The 24004-nt window shown below is 41.0% G+C and overlaps 1 protein-coding gene across 1 annotated transcript; it reads left to right on the top strand.

The window, feature by feature from the left end:
* Nucleotides 1–20: 20 nt before the first annotated feature.
* On the top strand, nt 21–10604 carry MAJIN (membrane anchored junction protein). The gene is made up of 9 exons (XM_018084854.2): nt 21–265; nt 1936–1981; nt 3055–3130; nt 4637–4762; nt 5657–5688; nt 6312–6421; nt 8857–8911; nt 10198–10252; nt 10351–10604. The coding sequence occupies exons 1-9, from the start codon at nt 165–167 to the stop codon at nt 10500–10502; spliced, it is 753 nt and encodes a 250-aa protein (XP_017940343.2). The 5' UTR covers nt 21–164; the 3' UTR covers nt 10503–10604.
* Nucleotides 10605–24004: the final 13400 nt, after the last annotated feature.

Genomic DNA, 24004 nt, shown 5'->3' with positions numbered 1-24004 from the left:
ATCATCATCATCACCATCATCATCTCCCGTCTGGCAGCCCCGGCGTTGCCCCAGCGTGTAATCTTTTCGTATGACAGAACGAGACGCGGTGAAAGGGTTTTAGGAATTAACCTTTGGCTGTCCTGCTTCCCGTAGCCTGGCATTCAGGGAAGGAGAGGGGGAGGATGTCGCTGAAGCCGTTCACCTATCCACTGCCCGAAACAAGGTTCCTTCACGCTGGCAGGCTCGTGTACAAATTTAAAATCCGCTATGGCAACTTCAGCAGGTAAGTCTGTTAAAGGTGAGAAGTCAACCTGCGGATCGTTGAGTTAATATGGGACCTTAAATTCAGATCTGGGGGGCTCCTCATTTCCTGCCTTTTTTCCACTGGCCATTGAAAAGTTGCTGCTGATTCCTTTCACACGCTGAGAGAGTAATCCGAGCTGTAAAAAACCACTCCTGTTTCATTGCCCTGTGTGAATTTTTTGCTTCAGTGGAAAAGAGGCGGTTTTTACAGGCAGTATTTAAGGATGTAACTGAGAAACTCCAGAGCCTTTGTGGTGGTTTAAGCCCAGCTGGCAACTGAGTGGAGTGAGGGAGTGAACTGGAAAGGTAGAATTAAAACCGGTGGGTTAAAATAAAGGCAGTTGAATAAGTAAAGCAAAAGATACACATGCAAGCAAAGCAGAATAAAGTTCTGAGTTCATTCACTGCTTCCCATGGGCAGGCAGGTGTTTAATCTCCAGAAAAGCAGGTCTCTTGTAGCACGAAATGGTTACTTGGGAAGACATCTACCTTGATGCCAAACTTCTCCCCCTGCCTTTTTCTGCCCTGTATTTTGTTCCTGAGCATGACATCCTCGGGTCTGGAATATCACTTGGGTCGGTCAGGGTTATCCCCCCCCATCCCTGTTCTCTCCCAACCTCGTATGCACCCTCAGCCTGCTCGCTGTGAGGAGCAGAAAAGCCCCGACGCTGGGTAAGTACTGCTCAGCAGTAAGTAAAACATCTCTGTTTGAAAACAACATCTCTGTTGTTGAAAACAACGCTGTTTTCAGCACAAATCCAAGCTGTCGAGAAAATTGACTTCTGTCCCAGTCAAAACCAGCACAGCCTTGGAGCTCCATACTCAGTGTATGTATTTACTTCCTGGGCTGTTTGCTGTTATCCGTGTGCCTTTCGGAAGAGGGAGGGGAGTTCTCATCTCTGACCGTGTTCTGGCTGGGGCCCCTCGGTGGGGAAGGTGTGATCATGGCTGCCTACCAGACCATAAAATAAACCAGGGAATACCTGTGTGCCTTGGATTCCTTACCCACCTTGGATTCCTTGTGCTCCACTTTATTGGCTTATTTTTAAGTGACCTTTGTGTGGTTTGTTTACTTTTTTAATGAGTTCAGATTTTCTTTAAGACCAGCTCTTTTCCTGTGCATTAGATTGTTGGCCGATACCTGGCAGCAAACAGCTTCTGAGAGGGTGGCTTCCAGGTGTAGTTAGTATTTGGGAACAGTTTGATGTAGTCAGCACATGACTCCCAGCATGCCAGGGCTAATGCTGGTGCTGTGGGTTTGCACAGAAGGGGATTAACAGACATGTCCTGCCAGTTCCTCCTTTTAGTCCCTTAGACAGAATGGCACCATGATAAAGACAGGGCATGGTTTGAGGGCACTGTGTCAAAAAACCCCGATCCTGAGGGTTACTGGGGGTCAGCTGTAAAGATCTGATCTCTCATCCATTGTATCCACAGATACACAACACACAAATGGGCAGAAAGTTCACGAGGAACAATCTTTGTGCAATGGTGGATGTTTTTTAAGAATAATAGATTAAGAATTCATCTGCCTGCTCAGTATTTTTTCCTATGCAATGGGAATGATGTTTTGTTGCTGTTTAAACTCTTTATCAAGTGTTGCTCCATTGCTTTTTGACTGGGATGGTTCCAACTCTGCTTGTTTCACAGTGCTCCTGATCTCAGTCTTGCTGAAAGTGCTGCCAAGGAGTCAGAGGTAGGAGCTGAGGCAGGTCCACAGGACCTTGGATGGGTGTTAGGTTGAACAAGTCTTGTTTGTTATGGGACAGGGAACATTTTGTCAAATGCAACATCTCAAGGGCGAATAATAGGGAACTTCTCTGGAGAGTTCAGACATAAATTAAAAATGCCCTCAATAAGCAAACTTGGTGTAGAGGAGTCATGCTTTTATTTCAAATATTGCAAAGAAGCTACTGACTGTTAAAACTGGACAAATGGAAACTCCTGATTGTCAAACTAGTTGCACCCTGTTCCTGTCTGATTCCTCTTCACAGTCATTCCTGCAGGAGCACTTTTAATGATGCCAGTGCTTTGTGGCCAAGCACAAATTGATGGTCACAATTGGTGAGTTGTGTTGTTGTCATCTGCTTCCTGAGGCAGAAGAAAGCTCCTGCCATTCCTGAGAAAATGAGACAAATAAAGTGCCTTCCTAAAAATACTCCTTCCTATTACTTAATTTTTTAAAATCTTCAGAGTATAGTCATAGCATTAAAAATATTACTGGAGAAAATGTTCTGATTTTAATTGATGTGAAGAATTATAATTTTTTTCATTTTTGAAAATATTGAAAGGTAATAATAGAAAAGCTTTCCTGCTAGTACAGTAGGGGTTTTTTGGGGCTTAACTGCTGTTCCCTTGTAACTGATTTGGGTCAATATTTAGCAAAAGAGGAATATGTTTATTTTTGCACAAGTAAATGCTACATGTGTTTTGCTGGAAAAAAAAAAAGGACACTTCTTAAATTTAAAACTTATTAAATTTGAAACCATATCTTCACTCTCCGTAGTAATTCTTCTATATTGATTTAAGATTAAGATATTCCTCTGATTTCTGTGAGTCTGTCAGTGCAGGGCGCTCTAAGATGGTCAGAGGGAGCAGAGAGAAGGAGAGGAGGAAAAGCAGAGTATCTAGAACCTGCTTTTCCATGATTCATGCAAAGAGTAAAGTTAATTTTTCCCAAGCCTTGAAACTGTACTTGACACTGGAATTGTTGCGATGTTTTTAATATTCTTCCTTGTTTTGGTTTGGTTTTTTTGGGGGCCTCCCCAGGAAGTGATTCGAGTAATCCTTGGAAATCTTGATGACTTACATCCATTTTCTACAGACCACTTCACTGTGTTTCCGTGTATCCTTTTTTTGCTGTTTATAAAAGAAAAGATTCAATGACCTGTGTGTGTTGGGCATTGCCTAATTCAACATTCATGTGTAGGACTGTGCAGATCTTTAGCTGGAGTAGGAATCCTTCAAGCTTTGCTGTTTGACATTGGCTGAAGATCCTTCTCAGATGTTGCCTTCACCAGAGAACTGATGTGAAAACAGTGTTTTGCAGCGTTTCCATCAGAACACCCCTGCATTCCAAATCAGATTTGGCCAGAGAAAATGAAGGCATGCCCAGAAGTCCACCCTCCTGCCACTGCAAGCACAGCCAGAGCATTATTCCCAGAGGTTCCTAAAATGTAAAGCTCTCCTTACAGGCTTAGCAGTGCTGGCCCGTGGGTGCAGGAGCCTGCAGTGCTGTTTTTGTGTGGTTCCATGAGGTTAAACCACACCTGTGAGCTTTTGGGGATGGAGGTGGGAGCAAGTGTGAGTCTGTGCTCAGGTGTCTGCAGAGATGGCTGAGAGAAGCAAAAAGCACCTCAGAGAGTGAGCTTTAGCAGGAGCAGTAGTTAAGCTGAGATAACTGGAAGTTCAGCCAGGCTTTTGAATACCCAAAGCCTGCAGGATTGTCATCTGGTTATCCTGGTCCCCCCTTCAGTGTCATCCACCCAGTATTCACCTTATTCTGCTCATCCCCCTTACTCCCGTGGGAGCAGTCAGCAGATCTTTTCCTTCTTCCCTGAAGTCTGCAGAGGCCTTTAGCTGCTGTCAGCCTGGCCTGCTGTACATGGGCAGTGCTGTAAAAGCTCTGTGCTCTTGCACAGCATAGACATATAGAAGCTGATACCCGAATATTGGCGTGCACAGGTTTTGCTGAGCGTGGTTTCCTGGGATTTATGTAGGTGCTGAGGCATTTGAGATGGAATTATTGTGGCCAGCAGCTGTACTACAGGCTCCTCCACCTTCTAGGTGTTTTTTCATCAGAGTGCACCAAGGGCACCAAGGGCTGGCCTTCATCTTTTTCTTCTGGCTTGTGCACCTGGACAGAATTTAGCCATGTCAGAGCTGCACCCAGGAGAAGGAATGGCTCTAACTTCAGTGGTTGCCATGTCAATTATCTTTTTCCACCCCATTTTGAACTGAGAACTAAATTTAATCATGCTGCTCCTATGAGTCCTGGTCCTTTTCAATTTTTAAATAGATTTTTAAAAGAATTACTTTTTAGTTAGGAAGGCTGCTGAGGTTTTATTCATAGGGTTGGAAGAGCCTGGCATGTTGGGTTTTTTGCAGAAGGGTGTCAGGAGGGCAGTACAGTTAAGGGAACAGAACACTCTTAGTACAGGTGACTGATGGGGCAGCATCACCTGGGTGAGTGTTTCTTCATAAAGTGCTTTTTCATGAAGTTCATAGTGGCAGGTTGGGTTTGCTCCCTGGTGCACATGTGCAGCATGATGTGGTTTTTGAAGGCACTGTCAGGACTCCTGCTCCTTTGAAGTGTTAGTGCTGTGTTTTTAAGCCTTATCATTGTTCTCAGATTTGAGTAAATGGGAGAGAGTATCGAAGATGAAATTCAAACATGAGAATGTCCATCTTGTGCCTTATCCCTACATTTGCACATTGTATCTAGAATTGAACTCATTTCAGCAAAATACGTCTTGTGGTAAGTCACTGTGGTTATGTTTGGATAATTTCCAAAAATACCCATGATCTATGTCTTGCTTTCCCCTTTCCCTTCACCTGCTGTATCTTTGAATAAGAGAGAGCAAAACTGCACGTGGTGTGGTTTGAAACAGAGCATGATAGTGTGTTCTCTGTTGTCCTGTGTTGCTTTTCTAAAATTTCCTGAATTTCTCTTTGCCTTTTCAGCCACTACTGACTCTTCAGGAGGTATTTATTCTTATGAAGTGATGCCCAGTGGCCCCCAGCCTTCATTTTTTGATGTCAGTCACTGGGCTGGAGCCATTACGTGGAGCCATGGAATACATGATTTTCTTCCTTGTGCTTGACTGCGTTTGCTGACAACACCCCCTTTGTTTCTAGTTTCCTAAAGAAAGAATGGATTTGTTTTTCTAAATAATGATAGTAATGATGGTAATAATGTCTTTTGTGTAATTAGCAAATTTTGTCACCTCAATAGTGTCTCGTTTTCCAGGTTTTCTGTGAATTCCCTGAACAGCCTCAGGCCCCAGCTGAGGCCTCTGTGGGACTTTGCATTTGAATTCCCCTGTTGGGAAAACTGAGTGTTCTTACTATTTCCTGTTCTGATTATCAGGCCCTGAAAAAAGTTGCTCTTTTTTTCTTATGACTGCTTAGCAGGTAATCTGATCTCCTTTATAAAATGACCAAGCAGTCATTTCTTAGTCTCATCCATTTGTACTCCCTGTCAAACATCCCACGTTTGGATGTAAAAACTGACTGTGGAAAGGTCCAAACTGTTCTTGACAGTAGCTTATCTTGTTCCTGGAAGATGAGGTGCAATGCAAAAATGTACTTTTCAGTTGGTTACAGAGAGTCCAGTCTAAATAATCATCAAGTTTTATACCTCTGTTTACAGGTAAAGAAGTAAACAGAGGGAGTGATGAGCTTGTAAGTTGTGTCTTTGTTTTTGTTTAAATATAAATTAAACAACAAAACAAAGTATTCTGGAGAAACAGAATGTGTATATTTAGGCAGTGCTACAGTTCCTGTACTTCTAGGAGTTAGTCAGTGTAAACTGGCACTGAATCTCACCCAGAACCATCCAGCAGGAGAGAAATCTTCCTGTCAGTCCCAGGGGACTTGGAATGCAGTCCTGCCATAAACAGCAACGTTAAGCTAATTTGGTCATTTTTGTGTAATGAGAGCTCAGGGTAGGTTTGTTTTCAGTGTGGGTGAGTGTCTGAACATGGAGTGAATTCATGAAGATGTCCTGTCCAAATTCCCCCAAAGAATGTTTCTGTGTCTGCTCAGCATTCCATTCCTGCTACTTAAATTCTGAGCAGTCCTCTGAAGATGGAGCAAATAGGATGTCCTGGAATGCAGGATTTTGTTTAATTCTCTGGATGGCCTCCCAGTTCTTATCTCAGTCCTGAACCCTTCTTTTGTTTTCATTCTATAAATGAAATGATTTTGCAAAATACGAATGGACATTGTATTAACTCTGAATTTTGTTCCCAAGTAGAGAAGTCAAAATCACTTGTTATCCATACCAAGTTTGCAATGTTTTGAAGGTCAGGAGAAGAAATGACATATCAGAAAGTACTGCAGTGGAAGGAGCAGTGAAGAGGAGGAGAGTGGAAGTTGGAGCAGAGAATTCATGCCCACAATTGCGTGTGGACAGGTCAGTTGACTGACAAAATAAAAATATTGATATATATCCAGGGAGATTAATGTCTCTTTTATGTCATTTTAATGGTTCTTGTGTCCTCATGTTTCATTTCTGTGCAGTCCTTTGCCCTGTTTTAATTCTTCCTCCTCTTCCATAAGTAACAGAATCTCAGCAGCGTTGCTCATATTGGGGGAAAGAGTTTTCCTGTGCTTCCCAGGTTCCCATGCCATGGACCAGACCTCTGCCTGTTTAATTCCTCTGTGTCCACAGAGCTCAGCAGCCAGACAGATCACTGCACTGGCTTGCACACTGAGCCAGGGACAGCAAGGACAGTTCTTCAGCTGGGAACAGCTTTCCAGCTGCCCCCCAGCCTGCCTCTCAGCTCGAGGCTGATGGCAAAACACCCTGGAGCTTGCTCTTTTCCAAGTGCTTTCAAGTCTCACCAAATTGCACGTGTTGTGGGTGCACATGAGTATTCTCACACATCTTTCCCATTGGTTTCTTTGGTAGCTAAACCTGTCATGGTGATTCCCAAGTGGATCTCTGTCTCTGGATTTCACAGAATGACTGAGGTTGGATGGATCCTTTGATATCACTGAGTCCCCACCCCTCCTGCTCAAGCAGGGTCACCCAGAGCAAGTTGCCCAGGATGGATCCCCTCGGGTCATGAATGGACTCCAACTGTGGAAACACCACAACTGTGGACAGCCCATTGCAGTGCATGACCACAGTTCTAGTCAAAAAGGTTTTTCTGGTGTTCAGACTTAATTTCATGTTTTGCAATCTGTGCCCTTTGCCTCTTGTCCTGCCAGAAGGTGCTGTGGAGGAGGGCCTGGCTCCCTGTCCTTCGTTCTCTCCCATCAGGTGTACATTGATAAGAGCCCACCCAAGCCTTCTCCAGGCTGAACAGTGCCATCTCTCATACAAAAGGTTCCCTCTTTGCATACAAAAGGTTCCCCAATCCCATCACCATGTTTGTGGCCCTTTGCTGGGTTCACCTCAGTGAGTCCCAGTCATGTCCTGGGGAGTCCAGTCCAGACAGAGCCCACAGAGGGACTCCAGCAGCCTTGAGTGGAGGGGAGGGATTGCTGCTTGAGGGCAGTGATTTGCAGAGCTCTGCCTAATTCAGCTCAGGGGGTTGTTGGCCACCTTTAGCACGAGGGGGCAGCCCTGGCTCATGGCTAACTTTAGGCTTGGTTCTTGGCTATCTCCCAGAGGCCCAACATCAGTTACAGGCCAGCAGGCTTCTTTCTTTATAACAGAGTGGAGCTTTTAAAAAGAGAAAATTTCAGTCTGTGCTGAATTGTCACAAGTGACAGAGTCCCTGAGCTGTCCCTGTGGTGGGATGTGTTTGTGCACACCTTTCCCCTCCCCTGCACAGGCTGTGTCCAGTCATCATTCCTTGCCTTATATCCTGCCCCATTCCCAAGTGTGTTCCATGCAGAGCAGTCTGAAGCCAGTCCTTTTCCTGCTCATACAAATGTAGTCCTTTAATCCCACTCCCATTCCCCTGACCAGTCACAGTGTGACAGCTGGAAATGAGGGAGGAATGAGCCCCTGATTCAGGATGCTTTCTGGTTTCTTTTAGCCAACACATGAGCTGTAAATTAATTAAGTACAAGAACAAAAAGGGCTATTTCATGATCCAGTCTGGCAGTTCTCTCTAGGTCATGTATCTTACCCGAGCAGTTATGATTAAAACAGTTCATAATTGTAGTTTCTTGAATTCAAAATCAAATTGGTGAGCATCAGCTTCAAGCCTTCTGTCATTTTTTTCCAGTTATGTTGTTAGACTGAAGAGCTCATCCAGGCTGAGCATCCCCTCTGCCCCAGGAAGGAGTGTGTCTGCTGTAGTGATACCACCTCTTGGTCTTCTCATCTTTCTGGACAAGCTTTTTTGCCCCTAAGTTCTCATGGGGGATTTGGGTTTTCTTGGGGTGTTACTGAGTGCTGAGGAACCAGAATCTCCAGGTGACAGTCCCAGTGACACTGAGCACCTCACAATGTGTGAAGCCAGGACTGGGATTCTCCACATGCATCCCATTGCACCTCCCTGTACAGAGCTCCCTTTGCTGTTTTATTGCTCTGTGACCAAGTCTTGTAAGATCTTTCTGTGGTTCTTTGCTCCCTGCCCTTGTAACTTTGTAGGATTCTCAAGCTTTCTCAGCTCATCCCCCTTTCCATGTCATGTAACACTTTTTTTTCCCCCTTTAACTGCTTGTTAGTTTTAGTAGAAGAGCAGAAAGCCTAATACAAGTGCATATTTTAATTTTTTAATGTAGACTTTGAAACATCAGTACAAATACAGATTAAAGGTATATATCTTGTTGGCTAGAGGTACTAAAGTCCTGCTTTCTAATGAAATACTTGGAGTAGCCATTTACAGGATTGCTTCCTTTTTGTGACATTTTGTAAACTCAGTTCTTACTTACTTGACTTATTTTTAGAACTGGAGCTGATTGTGCTCATCAGATGAGTAAAGCAGAGCATGGATTTGAAAAGGTAAGTTACAGAATATTCAGAAAGAAGCAACAGCACCTGTTTAGTCCTTGTCCTTAACACCTATGTCCTCCTGGCTGTCACTCATCCTCCCAAATGTCCCTGGGCATTGTCCATTTTCTGGATACCCATTGTAAATTTAGTTCAAATCCCTGTCACACTATCCTCTTCCTGGCTCTTTCCCACCCTCAAAATCTTTGAACAGAGTCTTTTCCAAGGAATCACTCATTTCTCTTGGGATTGCCCACAAAAGGAGCCCAAAACTTTGTTTTGATGGGTTTGTTAGATTTTCAGGATAGGAGGAAGACTGCATTCAGTGAAGAATAATTTTTCTAAAACAAGCAGGCTTATTTGACTCTCAAATTTACGTCACTTTTTCTTCCCACTCTGCTTACCTTGTCCCTGGAATTTGCACTAGTCAGGGCACTGTTGCACTGAGAGGGATGTCCAGACAGAAACTGTTGTGTTGATGAATACCAGAACAGGTGTAACAAGCACTGTGTGAAATCATGGGCACAAATCCTCTTCCTGGTGTGGAATTTGTTTTACAAAATCAGACCCAAGTAATTCTGTGACATGCTTCCCGTTTGTTTGGGTTTTTTTATTTGGGATGAGAAGATTAGGTTTAGGAAAAAAACATGTCAGTAGCTCCTGGACTTGATCTTGGAGTGCTTTTCCAACCTGAATGGTTCTGTGATTCTTTGTTTAGTGCAAGGGAAACAGCAGTGGATCTGTTTTTCTGTTAGAGGTTACACTCTCCTAAAGAAGCCAACATGTTGGTTTTGTTGTTTGTGCTTTTACATGATGGTTTTGGGTTTTGTGGTCCTTTAGGAATTGCTGATCACCCTCCTTACAGGTATTCCTGGCCCACCTCTTGCTTCTGGCAGTTTTCATTTCTGTCCTTTCTCAGTTAATCTGTGTACCAGCACTGTGTCTTAGCAGTGCTAATATCTCCAGGGGCTGTTGTTTCCCACAGCTCCTCTGTTCATGTTTTTTGAAATCTCTACTCATGCCATAGCTCCTGTTATTTCACTATCTGATACGTTAAATTCTTCTGAATTAATTGCAGCTTTATGTTAGGCCTGTGAATGTCCTGAGGAGGGAGGTGTAAAAATATCTTGATGAAGAAAGTCCTAACAGTAGCAGAAAAAAAGCCCCAAAAAACAATAAGAAAACAGACCTTGCCTTTTTGGTACTTTTAGTGCTTGCTTAACAAGCAAGTAAACTAAAATTTCTGTACAGTAGAATTTTGCATTGTGTAACAGTTCTTGGGTTCCTTTTCCTTTCAGAACTCTTCCAAAGCAAATGAGTGCAAGTTTAGCCCAGCATCCCTTACTAAAGACTGTGAGTAAGGAATTCCTGGATCATTCCATTCCAGTGGGTACACAGGGAGTGTGGAGTGAGTGAGGTTGTGGTTTTGCTCTTGCTGCTGTTTCCTACAGGGAAATGTGTGGAATCTGCCCTTGAACAAGGAGCAGCAGCCAGTCAGGCTGAGGGTGCAGTGCAGCTGCTGCAGCAAATGGACCAAACAGGAAAGAAAGGAAATGTGAAGTCGGAAGGAAGGAGTCTCTCAACGTTCTGGAGAAGGTACTAATCGTGCAGCAGTGAGCAAATGCACTCCTGGCTCTGTCTAAGCCTGTGCCAAGGCTGATTCTGGCAGTTCAGGGGATTCTGCACGGTTCTGGAGGACGGAGACCTCTTTTCTGTGGTTAAACCAAGGTCTCCCAGGGCAAAGAAACATTCAGGAGTATCCTTTTATCTCGTGGTAAGGTGCAGCATTCCCCAAAAATTTTCCTCTTCTGAACTGTCTTTGGGAAAGAACACATGAGAGGGTCACTGGATCTCTGTAACAGCCCTTACAAAATTAACTCACTAAAACCCAACCAGTGTCCAACTGCTGCCATGCACTCCCCAGCCAAGAACAGCCACTTTGTGTAAGGAATAAAACTTCTTGTTAATTGTGGTGTTTGCCATCCCTTTAATGACTGAGACCAGACCATCAGGGCACAAATTATTCTTTGTTTCCTCTATTTTTCCAGTTTCCTTCTGTGTTGTTTTGTGCTGTCATTGTGTCTTTCTGTTGGACAGAAATTGCCTTCTTCCCAGTTCTCAGAGAAGTATTTTAAGTCTAATGTGCTCTTTTTGTTGTTGTTTTTGTTTCCCCAGCATCATCTTTTCGCCACTACAGCACCTTTTTGGTGGAAAGAACTGACCTGGTAGTACTGATTGTTGTGGAAAGGTAAATTTGTAGCATGATTGTTGGGTTGTGTTGTTTCTTCTGTAATTCAGTTTTTCACATTGCTTGTCTCAGCTGTTAAAATCTTTAAATTAAATTCTACTTCGTTTCCATTTTCGTAGTAACATTCAGAAGATGCTGGGTTAGAATGTCTTTTTCTTCACAACTTAGAGCTTTTGGAAATAAAGTAGTAAAAAACCTTTGAGGTTTTGATCCTTAAGCGTCATAACTTGTGAATTTAACATTTTTGTGAGATTCTAATAAAGCAAGCATCATCTTGGAACTGTGTGTTATTTTAATCAGTCTTACCTAGGCAGGACACTTTCTCCCTGCAAGAAGCAGCAAAGGTTTCTAGTATTAGATGGACTCCAGTGCTATGCTTCACAGCATTAAAAAGGTCAAATTTCTGGAAAATATTTCGGATTCAATTACCCAACACTACAACTTGGGTTATTATTTGTGCCTTCAATATGCAGTGGGATGAGGCTGGGAGTGAAGCCTTCAGGTGTGCCCTTTTCAGGGGGCTGAGCCAACAGCAGAAGGGAGACCCCTCAGCAGGTCTTCCCACTTCATTCAAGTGTGTTACCTGCAACCACCATCAGTAGTTTAGGGAATGACAGTCCTTATTAATGTAAAATTGTGACAGGTCGAAGTTTGAAGGTTGCCAGTGACAGTGTCTGGCTGCAAAACATATTTAAAGCAATACACAGACAAGTTTTATCCCCTTTAATAGTTCTTACCTAATAGACATCCCTATGGGAGAGAAGACAGGTAAGACAGGTTTAGCCCATCAGCTGATCCCAGCAGTGCTGATGTAGTCTTCCCTAACTTTCCTCCATTCTCAACTTACTTTTATACTATTTCTTTATGTTTAGGTGGAACTTGAGCGACTTGAGTAATAAATACCTTTGTTGCTCGTTGCTGTAAAATTGGTCAAAAAATATAGAGTGCATGCCCAGTGGGGGGGTGGTTGTACCTTGGAGGTGAGTAACTTTAGGATGGAGGTGTGTTAATATTACAGTTAGGCTTTAATGAATCAAGTTCATTTGAGGACAACGATTTTGCCCAATTTTGCCACCACTGCTGGCTCAGCAGCAGGACATCTCCTCCTTGGTTTGCAGCTGATAAAACCACACAGCACCTGCCAAGTACCACCGAATTCCCCTCCCTGCCAGGGTTTCCACAGAGCCTGGCCGTGGTGTGTCCCCTCTGCTCCACCCTCTGCAGGTTTTTGGGCTGGTTGGAGCGGCGATGGTGGGGAAGGACCACGCGATGGCGCCGGACACTCGGAAAAGACGTGAATACATCGCTCTCTCCAAACCACCAGACGTGAGGAGCCGAAGTTGAGAACGTCCTCCACGGCCCTCAAAGAAAATGTGTCACCACAAAAGGATTTCACTGACCTTCTCTTCTATTTGCAAAATTGTATTCGCGCTGCAATCGTGTGGTGGCTCCTCTTCCTTGCAGTCTGAAAACTGCACACGCAGCCAAAGGAGCACTGTGCCTTCACTCTCTGCTGTGTGTAGTATCAGGTAGTTTTCAGTCTCACAGTCCAAAATTTCCACCTATTTCTCTCCCCCAAAAATGTGTCAGGACAGAAACAGCCCAGCAAGCTGTCGGAACACACCCAGTGCCATGCTCTTTGCTTCTCAGCTCTGTGCACTATCACATTCTGTCCCCTTTGAAGTCTGAATTCCAGGAGCTCCCAAGGTCGCTCTCTGTACCTGCCCAGCTCTGCCAGATCCAGTGGACTCTCCAGGTGTTTTATCTCCTGCTCCCATTGAAATTCCAGTCCTGTTAGGTGACTTTATATCCCCTCAAAAATCAAATTGAGTTCCCCTCAAAAATGTGCCACAAAAGCCAGTTTTTATCCTTTATTTCTCAAATTTCCCCTCCTGTTTATTTCTCTCACTGCAAGAGCGATGAACATCACAGAAGTAACAGCAGGAAAGGGGGATAAATAGGATGTGACTGAAAATGATCTGTTTTGTTATTTAGGCAGGAGCTGGTCAGTGTTCAAAATGTCCAGGTAGGAACAATATGAACACAACCACAGGAAGACCAAGGAACTGGTCAGTTCAGTTCAAATACTGAGCTTGGATTGTCAATATTTCAGTCCATGGGAGTTACAGGATAAGGGATTACTCACAGGCTGAAACATTCTCATAAATACTATTCAAGCCACCAGTGTCAGCTGCTCTGAGGGATTCCCAGAGGAAGTGAAGGACTGTTCTCCTTGTGGAGTATCCAGAGTAGTTGTATCCGAGTCAGTCATCTCTGTTCTCCTTCCCTTTTATGTCCTAATAAATCCCCACCCAAGACCAGAGTGGTTCCTGGTGTTAGACTGACTAGCTGCTGTTTAAATGGAAATGTTATAGTTCTGTGTTTTCCTGTGTCTGAGTACAGGCTGGATTTTTTGAAATTTGAACTAGAGACGATCATGTGGGTGCCAGATCTCGGCCCTGATAAAAAAATGAAGGGAAGGAGTTCTTTTTGGCCTTGGTGGACTTTGGCATCTTATGGCCATTGGGCCTTAAGAATCCTGCAAGCTGGAGTATTAAACTGCAGGAGGGCATCCTGCAATAGTAAGCTGTATAAATATGACTATCAAGTGTAGTTGGCTATTGCAAAAAGTATAATCATAGTATAAAACAGTCTTTATTTGTTCATTTCCTTTCTATGCCTTGTCTTTGTTGTATTTATTACTCATCTTGTCATATTCCAAGATGATGGTTTTCCTGGGTAATGCTCATGTTTTTGCAATACTTTTTTCGGTGTAGTCTGTCAGACTGTTCAGTGACTTAGAGCTTCTTTTAAAAGATTGAAAGCTGCTGCAATAGGAAGTGATACACCTATCCCTTAAACATCACTGAGAAATAATTTAGATCCTTAAACCTAAAATGGGGGATAAGAATTAACCTTGTTGTTAGGGAGGCTCTGCAGAGCTGGACATCTTTCCCAGCCAAAGTGGTTTTTTAGAGCTTCCCCATCTGCAAAGATGCATAAAGCATTCTTGCCATGCTGTGGAGCTGAGAAAAGAAATCTCTTCCTCCTGAGGTGCATAAATATCTCAGCAATAAATATTATAGAAAAGCCTATAAATATTGCAGAAATTGATACATTTGTTGAATGAGGTTCAGCTATATGCTTACTGCGATTTTCAAATTCTTTTTCTTTGAAATAAGCAAACAAACAAGTAGTTTACTCTAAATCCCACACTCCTCATTCTTTGTCAGAGGCTTTTGAGAAAATGTTTACCATTTCTGTTTAACTTCCAAGTGTTACTGATTTCATTAGAACATGCCATTTCCACAAGTCTGGATTCCCTGCATTTTGGTGTTTATACAACTGTTGCCTGTGTTTTGTGAACAGAAGGGAAATAGTAGCCTCAGCTGGCAGTTATTAGTCTTGTTATTTGGAGGTCATCTTCATATATTTTGATAAATTGCTGTCAAGCAAAGATTCCACGCTGTGGCTGAAGAGTAATAATACAGGAGAATAAGTGTTACAGGTGGAATTCTGATTCATAACAGCTTCTTTTTTTTTGTTTGCTTGTGAACTAAAATAATAACAAGGCAAAAATCACACTGTGCTAGGATATACAATGTGTATAGAGATTTCATGAATAATGAAAATGATCAGCCAAAAAACTTACTGCTTAAACTGAACTATTTACTTCTGTTGGCTGTTCCTAAAAGTTTCCTTCTAAGGAATAGCAACCAATACCTATATTAGCAGTAAAATGCCCCAGTAAATTTACTGTGTTATGGAAGGAATCTAATCTTATCCTACTTAAAAAAATATGCCCTACATCTGTAGCAGCTCAGCACTTCTTTCATTACATGGAATTAATGAATAACTTTAATGACAATGTAATGAATAATTTTAAGAATTCTAAACTGCATTCAAGTTTTTAAACAAGGTGTAAGCTAGGAAAATGAGGGAGTTTTGAAACTTAAATTATGGGACTGAAACAGTGGATCTTGCTAATCCTGACGATGCTCTGTAAAAAAAATAAACCAGGGTGAGAGGCTTGATGTCTTTCTTGCCAAGCTGGGAAGTAAAAACATGTCTGAGACTGTTTCTGATTGTGGTGCTGGGATTAGGAGCCCTGTTGTGAGAGATTAGATGCAAATTCTGTCCCTGTGATCTTTTCTTAACAATGATAATGAGCATAATTAGAGGACTCTGATAAAAGGTCAACAACTCTTGCAGAACCTCTGGGAATTCTGATTAGAAACTGGGAGAAAAAAAATCCATAAGCTTTAAAAGTCTTATCTCCTGAATATTTTCTGGAAAATGTACCAACAAACATGACTGTATACTGAGGAGAATTTATATTCTGGCTTAGCTTTTTTCCCCCTATTTTTTTTTTAAAAGGAGCTGTTTTGAATCCCTTCAATTAGTGCCTGGTGAAACGTTCCAAGGGAAGACTTCCTCTAGGGAAAAAGCTGAAATAGAGTTGTTATTATGACCACAAGGTAGGCTGAGAAGTAGCTGAACTCTAGAACCTGATCCAGAAGAAATAAATCTACAGGTTACAGGGTGGGGAATGTGGTGCTAAAAACCCATCCCACGAGGGTTGTGTGACCAGACCTGATCATGGCTCATTATCAAGGGCTGAACGAGCTGTGTCCTGTAGTCCCTGGTTTTCTCAGGCCTTGAATAGTAGGAAAAGGCCAGTCCCAGAGGCAAGGAGAGGGTTAATGTGCTTGGCAGAGGGTTCAGAATTGGGATATAATTGTAAATGTTTCAGAGCAGCTGAAATTTCAGGGCTTGTGCTTTCCAAGCCTTCAGGTTGAGGCTGATCTGTTCTGGGGAGAGCTGTGGATACCTGAGGAGGATTTCTCAGTCTGCTTTACATGGTCAAGGGTTCATTTCATAATTCCAGCCTGGAGTGTAAACTGGGACAGACTCTAAGCTACCTTAAGTGTCAGGCTAGTACCAGAAAAGTACCAGCTGAGCTTAAATGCCAAGGAAAATTTAAAAAATGCTTTTCAACTCTCGACATTTGCTCTGATGAGTTTTTAGCCAGGAGCTTTCAGCCAGGAGCTTTCATACCTGCATAATCTTTCTGCTGTCTCGTGTAAAATTAGAAGTGCACGTGGTAGCAGGAAACAAAATTAAGTACTTAATTTGCCTATGTCATTCCGAGGCCAGATGGTACTGGAAAAATAACATGTTAGTTGGCAATGACACCACTGTTCTTCCTGCCACTGGATGGCAATGTTTGATTAAAAAACCGCCCCTAACTATGTATGAGGAAATAAAACTAATCCCCTCTTTTTTGGCAGAGGAGCCACACAACTTCCTTTGGGAATGTGGCTTTCTGAAGTCTGAAGAGGAGGAAAATATTAAATTTCATTACTGCAACTAAATTTCTTTGCTCTGTTTGTTATTATTATTCCAGCAGTGCTTAGAAACCTCCTGGGCTTTGAATTTCAGTGTTAGATGTTGTAGAAAACTTACACTTTACGTAGGTGTTGGTTGCAGACAGTTCTCTGTGAGCTCAGCAACATGAAAAGCACAAATCTCAGTGCCCCCTTTGCTGCACTTGACTCAGGCAATAAAAAGCAATTCAATAATTAGTGTATATGAATTTTTCTACAGTGAATATGTATACTTGAAATCCTACAGGTGCACTAAATCCTAAAACACTCTCTTATGTCATGGAAGGTTACCAGTATTTTTTGTCAGACAAGATTAATTTGAGTGAAACAAACATATGTTAATAGAACTATTCCTGCTTATATTTTGAATGTATAATTTATGACTGGCACTTAGAAAATATTTAATTGGTTGAGTTAAAGGGACTCTTTAATAGTCCCTTTATATATAATTTCATATAACTTTATATATAATTTATATATAACTTAATATATATATATCAATATATATAACTTAAGACTTAAATATATAAAACAATACTATAACTTCAACAGAGACCAGTGACAGATGACAAGGGAAGAATGTAAGAGTTAGGTAAACAAGATACAGATGTCTTCTCTTTTGAAAGATGTCTTCCATAAATTTGTTGGGGTTTTTTTGGTTTTTGTTGGTTTTGTTTGCTTTTTAAATTGAACCTCTAGAGAGGAGTTCAATGGCTCTATTACATTTTGTGTAAACATCTAATTTCTTTTAGATGTTTTTAGGTTTTGGACTTACTGTTCTGTATAAAAAGCATGTCAGAACCTCAGAAAAACCTCGTTCTTTGTAGTCCTGCTCTGCCAGCAGCCCAGATTTATACGCATTTTTATTGGGCTTTGTGCCAACTCAGTAGTTTCTTGGGAAATCATTTTGTTTGATTTATTTGAAAATGGTCAGTGAGGACAGAAAAAGTGAGTTAGAAGTGGAGACACAATGAAGCAATTTGTTATTTTGTCTGGACTAGTGCATGGTAAACTTGAGGACACTGGTCATGAAGGAAGAGGAAGGAGTGAAGAGAGCATTTAACAACCTTGGTGACCAGATTTAGAGGTTAATTCATAGTTACTTCACCAGGCCAATTTTCTGATGAAAGCATTTCTTTTTTACCAATGCTCTAAGTAAACACCTACTAATTAGACCTGGTAATCAGATATATTTACTTCTGTCAAATAATCTAGAATGGAATAGGGAGAAAGATGTGCCTTTTCCCCATCTCCTTTTTTCCCTGCTGTCATATAACAGATCACTTCAGATTCTGACTGTAGTCACTAAAGAATTGAAATTATCTCTGTGAGAATAGGGATAATTAAAAAGAAGAAAGAAGCCATAGAGATTACAAACTGGAATTTAGGCAGTAATAAGTACGTGATTCATACACTTTATGGATTTTAAAGTATAATATACTTGATTGCCATAGAGAAAAAGAGATGCAAAATATCTATGAAAATCATTCTGCAGCCATTGTTTTTTCAAAGGTGTCCAGACAGCAAAACTTGAGAGGTTTTTTTCCAAAACTGTCTGGAATGACTCTGGATGTGCAAAATAACCAGTTACAGACATTAAAAAAAAAATAAAAAAAAATTAAAATTAAAAATCCAGTGTATCTCTCCTGGAGGCCAAAACACAATTTGGAAATGAGCACTGGGCTCTTTCTTTACTTCATGCTTTGAATCTTATGGCATTTTATTCCTGACTTTTACTGTAAATTTAATGTTAATTTTCACATATGTTTATCTCTGAAGGTTTTCAGGTCTGGAGAGCTGACAGAGCCCACATCCCCTACCCAGTACTTGATTGTGCAGGGCAGACTTGATATTTGGCAACCCTCTGCTTCCTGTCCTGTTTCTTGGTGGTCAAGCTCACTCTGTGGCAACATCCAAACACTTGTCTAATGTTTTTGGGACTTAAAAGTATCTTTAGTTGAATAAATTCTCACTCGAGTGCTCTTTTCAGGGCAGTAGAACCCAGAACATTACATTTACTGACTCAGAGCAAGGATTGATGTATATGGCACTGGAGCTATAGTCCTTTCTTTCTGCAAATTGTTTTTCTGATATCCTGTTTTCCTCAGTCCTGATAGGAATATAGATATTTAGTAACACACAACCTGATGGAATCTGGTGGAGACATCCAGTGGAGTGTTTGCTTCAGATTTAGACATTTTTTCTCCCTCTAAAACGGGCTCTTTCATCCAAAGAAAGAGCAGATCCACCCCAGCCCTGAGCACAGTAGAGTGTTGAAGACTGCTTTAATAGAGAAAAGAAGTTTTTTGTCATTAAACCTGAAGATGAAGGAAAGCAAGCTGCCAAGAGTGGCTGTGATCCCTGAGCCAGCAGTGAACCTCCAGAGAAGTGACAGCACAAGCACAGAAACAGCTGTGGGGGCAGTGCCACAGCAAATTGGCTCAAATTGGTGGTGGAAATACAGAGGATTGGAACAAAGTGCTAAATAAAGCAGATCAAGATGTTACCTGGCTGCTGAAAGCAAGGCACTGTAGGAAATGCTCTGCACTCTTTAGATAGTTCAATGTTTTCTGTGCAAGGTGTTTGCCTGGAATTTGGTGGGGAAAAACTTTTGAGGTTGCAATTTCCTGTTCAAATATGGATTCAGGTAAAAGAGGGTAATCAACCCATGGACAAGTCTGACTTCCACTGAGGGAGTTGTCTACAAACAGTGATTGTGCAATGTTCTCACAGAGAGGTTACTGCACCTTAATGTTTAGTGAACCTGTGGTTCCTTTAGAACGCTGCCTCAATGCCAGGGCCTTTCCCCCCCCTTGCAATAATCTGCTCAAAAATGGCTCAATGTGAGATCCAGGGAGATTTTGGCACTTAAATTATCTTTTAAATCCACCTGGGCTGAACATGATCCACTGTAGGTATGTCACAGTGCTACAGTTTTCATTTACTCTCTGCTATAATACTATAGAAACGTTTGTGTTTGAAATCAGAGGTATTTGGAACACCAAAAGGACAGAAAAAGAAAAGGTATAGCATGAAGGCTAATTACACTGAATTTGTGTTTTGCCTTTTATTTAAGAAGTGTTTTAAGTGATTGACAGATGCCATGCTTGGAAACCTTCTCATATTAATCCACACACATCTCCACCTGTATCTTTTGCAGCTCAAATGTACTTTGTAAACCATTATCAGTCTACAGGGTTGGGTTTTTTTTGTTTACTTTGTGGGAAATCAGGTCCCTTTGTATTTCCCTATAAAGTTTGCTTGGATTCACACAGCAAAGAGAAACTTGTGAAGATGTTTCAATAGGATGTGCAAAGATTACTGTAATTATGGAGCAAGGAACAGAAGATCCTTCTGCAGTTCTAATTATATGGAGATAAGAGAGATGTTATTCCTTTGGATTTGTTCTAACCTGTTTCTATTTGTGCCTGTCCAGCAGTGCTGGTTTTCTAGAGCAATATAACAGTCCTAGGTCACTTCACCAAAAGTGAGAAACTTTTTAAGGCCATTTATCTTTCAAGCCACTAAAAACATGCAAGTCTGCCATGGGTTCTGTTAAATATCCACTTCCTACCTTTGTGTAGTTGTGATTTAGAGGCAAATTGCTGATTTCTTTCTTTCTTTTCTTTTTTTTTTTCTTTAAGGGAGAGGATTTACTTATTCTGAACTCTGTTCCCAAAAAGAAAAAAAACCTGAAACACTTGCAAAAATGCCTTCCTAAGGAAAGGCTAAATTTGCTTAATTTCAGTTAAGAAAAGTAGAATGAAAAATCCCCAAACAGCCAACTGAATGTTTAGAATGTCAATATTTAACTAGGAAGTCACTGTAGGTGTTGTTACTTGCCATTCCCACGGTGTTTACCTCACAGCTCCACGAGTCAGGATTTGCTAATGTTAAAAATAATCTGAAACTAGTGATCTGTAAATACCAAATACTGGTGTGAATGTAGGAATGTATTGCAAAAAGCTCTCTGTTAAGTGCACTATGAACATAATAATAGTGTGCTTTAAAAAGTGAAACCATAGCAATGCAAAAAGCTGTCTCATGGAAAGTTTTGCCACCCTAGAAATAGATTCTTTGACTTTAAAAGTGGTTGCAACTCATCCTATTTCGTTTGTTCATTATGAAATATTATTGGTTGCATTGTTCATATCGCATCAGCTGTTTATTTCTGATATATATATATATATATATATATATATATATTTGTGAACTTATTCTACTAGGTGAACTTATTCTGTGGAGATGGGAGAATTCATCTTGGGAACAGCTAAATGAAGCAAATTCCCAAGAGCAACCAAGGCATTGTGTCTAATAATGAGCCTGACACAGAAAAAAACTGGCAATGTAATTTGACTATCAATCACTGTCATCTCTGGAGCGTGTGAAGCTTATGGCAGCTGCAGGAACAGCTGTAACCCAGGTCTATTGTCCTTGTGACCATCCCATGTATTTCTGAAGCCTATTAATGGCATTTTTAGGGCTTGAAAACTGGATGGTAGCAATATAGATCTGAATATTCTAAATGACACTGGCTCATTAGGCAGTGCTTTCTACAATAATATCTAATTTTTGAGAGTTCACTTGGCAAAAGAAAAGACATTTGAAATGGTACAAGTGTTAGAGCTTTACAAATGCAGGCAGCGTTTTCCCATCAAGCACAAAGAGGGAGGAAAACACTCAACAGATGTATCTAATTGCTCCTTCTACCCCATGTGCTTTATTTCTTCCAAATTCCTGAGGGAAGACTTAACCTTCATGTGAGGGTAAGGCAAATAGAATATTGGGATCCTGTGGGAATGCAAATTTTGTTGTTAAAGTAATGTTTGTCTTTGTTTTCTGATTGCTTCAGCAAGTGAAAGGATTCCTTGACGATCCATGTGAGGATCCAGACAAGATTCCAGGTGAATCACCAAATCTTGTTACTCTAAGAAAACTCTGTTTTTTTAAAATTTCAGTGGGTGAAAAGAATTTGAAGGAATTTGTTGTATGAATCTCAGTGGTCATTCTGAATCGACACATCAAAGCATTGATAAGCTGAAGAAACTTAAAGCTCAACTCAAAGAAGACAATGAGCAAGGCTTATTCAGCTTGTTTGGCTGGCTTGATATGTTTAGTACAGGACCCTGGTTAAAGAAAGCCTTTATAGTAATATTTATGGGCCTGTTTTTATTCCTTTGTGTTATGCTTTGTATTCCCTGTTTATTACCTTGTGTACAACATGTAGTTTTGTGCAAGCCTCGATTTTGCAGCTAGAAAACAAAAAAGGGGCAGATGTGGGAATGCAAATTCTTCATGACACTGCAGAGATAAGAAGACATCTTAGTTCTTCCTTGCTTTTGTTTCAATCCCAAGGCTTCTTACTGTTTGCACTCGCTCCCTGAAACTCTTGCATTGTCTGTGATGAGCAGGCAGACTTGGGAACCCTGTGATAAATCTCTTTATGGACTGGCTTTGCCCCATCAACCGTTGTAACTGTAATGAAGGACTGCTTGCCCTCCTGTTTGATGAAAAACACCTCTCTGTGTATCCCTGACCCCTAATCCCAGCTATAAACAGGATGGAAAAGTCCTGGCATGCCTGCCCCTGCCCCAAGCCCTGTACATACCAAAGGTTGTAATCCAGAAACAATTCAGTTTGTCCACACGACCTGAGTCCAAATGGACCAATATATTCCATAGGAAGAGAAGGAAAGAGAAGGATTTTGTCTCCTTACCCCATTCCAGTAAGAGGACTACATGATTAATGAGGACTATATGATTAATGAGGACTATATGATTAATGAGATCCCTTTTTTATGTTATCTTGCTCTTCTGGAATTCCTGGATTTGGGCTCCACCTTCTTCCTGGCTGAGTTTTTCTGTTTACTAATTTCTTAACAGGTTTTTTTACCTTGTTGTCACTGGTTTGAAAAGAGATGTTGGGATTTTTTTTTCCCCAGTGTCCAGTTCCCCCTCCCTGCACCCCATCTGTTTCTTCCAGGATGGAGGAAGTTTTTTTCCCCATGGAACACCTCGTGGAAAACAACTGAGAGAGACCAGCTCATCTCAGAGCGAGGTATTGTTTGGTTTCTTCTGAAAGTTTTTGATTGCATCATTTGTTGTTTATTCAGATTTTGTTAATAAAAAGCTGTCTTCTTCCTTTTCCGTGCTTCCACCTGAAGTTTCTTAATTTCTAAATTGTAATCTTGTGGATTTTGAAGTCTTCAGAAAAAGGATTGGATTTCTCCAAGGAAACTAGGCTAGTGGCTATGTTCCATGTGGGATTTTTGCTTAATTAAAAAGGAAAGAAAAAGATATTGGAGACTTTTGAAAATGAAGAATTTTTGGAGGGGAAGAAAGAATGGATTTCAGCTCCTGGCTTACTAATTACTCCAATATAAGCTTCACAGTCTCAGGAGCCTTAACCCTAGTTTGCCTCCTTGCTCTTGATTCAGTGAATTTAAGACATTTAATATATTTTAACATTTCTTTCTTCTGCTAAACTTTCTGTAGGTTTCTTTTTGCCCTGCACATCAAACACAACTTTGGAGCCACTGTTCATTTTCCAAAGTTCTAGTCAATTTAAGGCAGTATTTTGGCTGAAAATTTCTTGTGGGTTTGATGACTGTACTTTGCTTGGCAGTTGTAGGAGCCATATGGAGCCCTGCTGAAAGCTGAGACAAGCTCAAGACTTGTAGTGATGTTTAAAAAAAAAAATAAAAAAATAAAATCTAACACAGCTTCTGTTTCTACTGGGCAATTGGAGGGAGTCCTCTAACTGGTTTCTTACATGCAGCTGAGCCTCAGTAGTGGAGGAGAATTATATTTAAACTATATATATAAATTTAAACTATATATAAATATATGTGTTACCTGTTCTGATCAAAGGTTGCTCCAACTCTCACATCCCATATTGCAATTGCATTCAACTTTCACTCTTTTACTTCAAGCAATTTATTATTTGCTTCAGATAATTGTTCAGTGTGGAGAACATTGGTGGAGAACTGCTTTTTATTTATTTACAGTAAATTTGTTTTCTTTCCTTTTTTTTTTTTAAGCATTTCTGGCTCAAAAGATATTTGAGAACATACTGAATATTAAAGGCTCTTTTCTAGCATGCAGCTCATTTTATGTTTGTCTCTTCCACCCCACTATTCTCTGTGGAACCCAAATGCTCTGTTACACAGTAATGTACAGTCTGGGCTGAGAGCAAAACTCTGCTAATATTATAAACATTAAAGAAGTTCAAAAATGAGGTATTTGGAACTGAGGTAAAGAAAAAGAAATTAGGGATGCCTTGGGATTTCCTGTCATTAGTTGTTCATATCTCCTGCACCACCATTTCCTTGAAAGAATCTCTCTGAAAAGTGGGCAGACATGAATGGAATCTGACTGACATATATCATCAAATTAAAGTGAGATAATTACAGTTCCTTAGTACTTTTAGCTGCTGAAAGACACTAGAAACCCAGTCATATTGAGGTAAACT

Source organism: Manacus vitellinus, unplaced genomic scaffold, assembly GCF_001715985.3.
Source record: "Manacus vitellinus isolate BGI_N305 unplaced genomic scaffold, ASM171598v3 scaffold_77_pilon, whole genome shotgun sequence".
NCBI classification, from domain to species: Eukaryota; Metazoa; Chordata; class Aves; order Passeriformes; family Pipridae; genus Manacus; species Manacus vitellinus.
The sequence above is the reverse complement of the archived record's forward strand: the minus strand, read 5'-3'. Positions and strand labels throughout refer to the sequence as shown.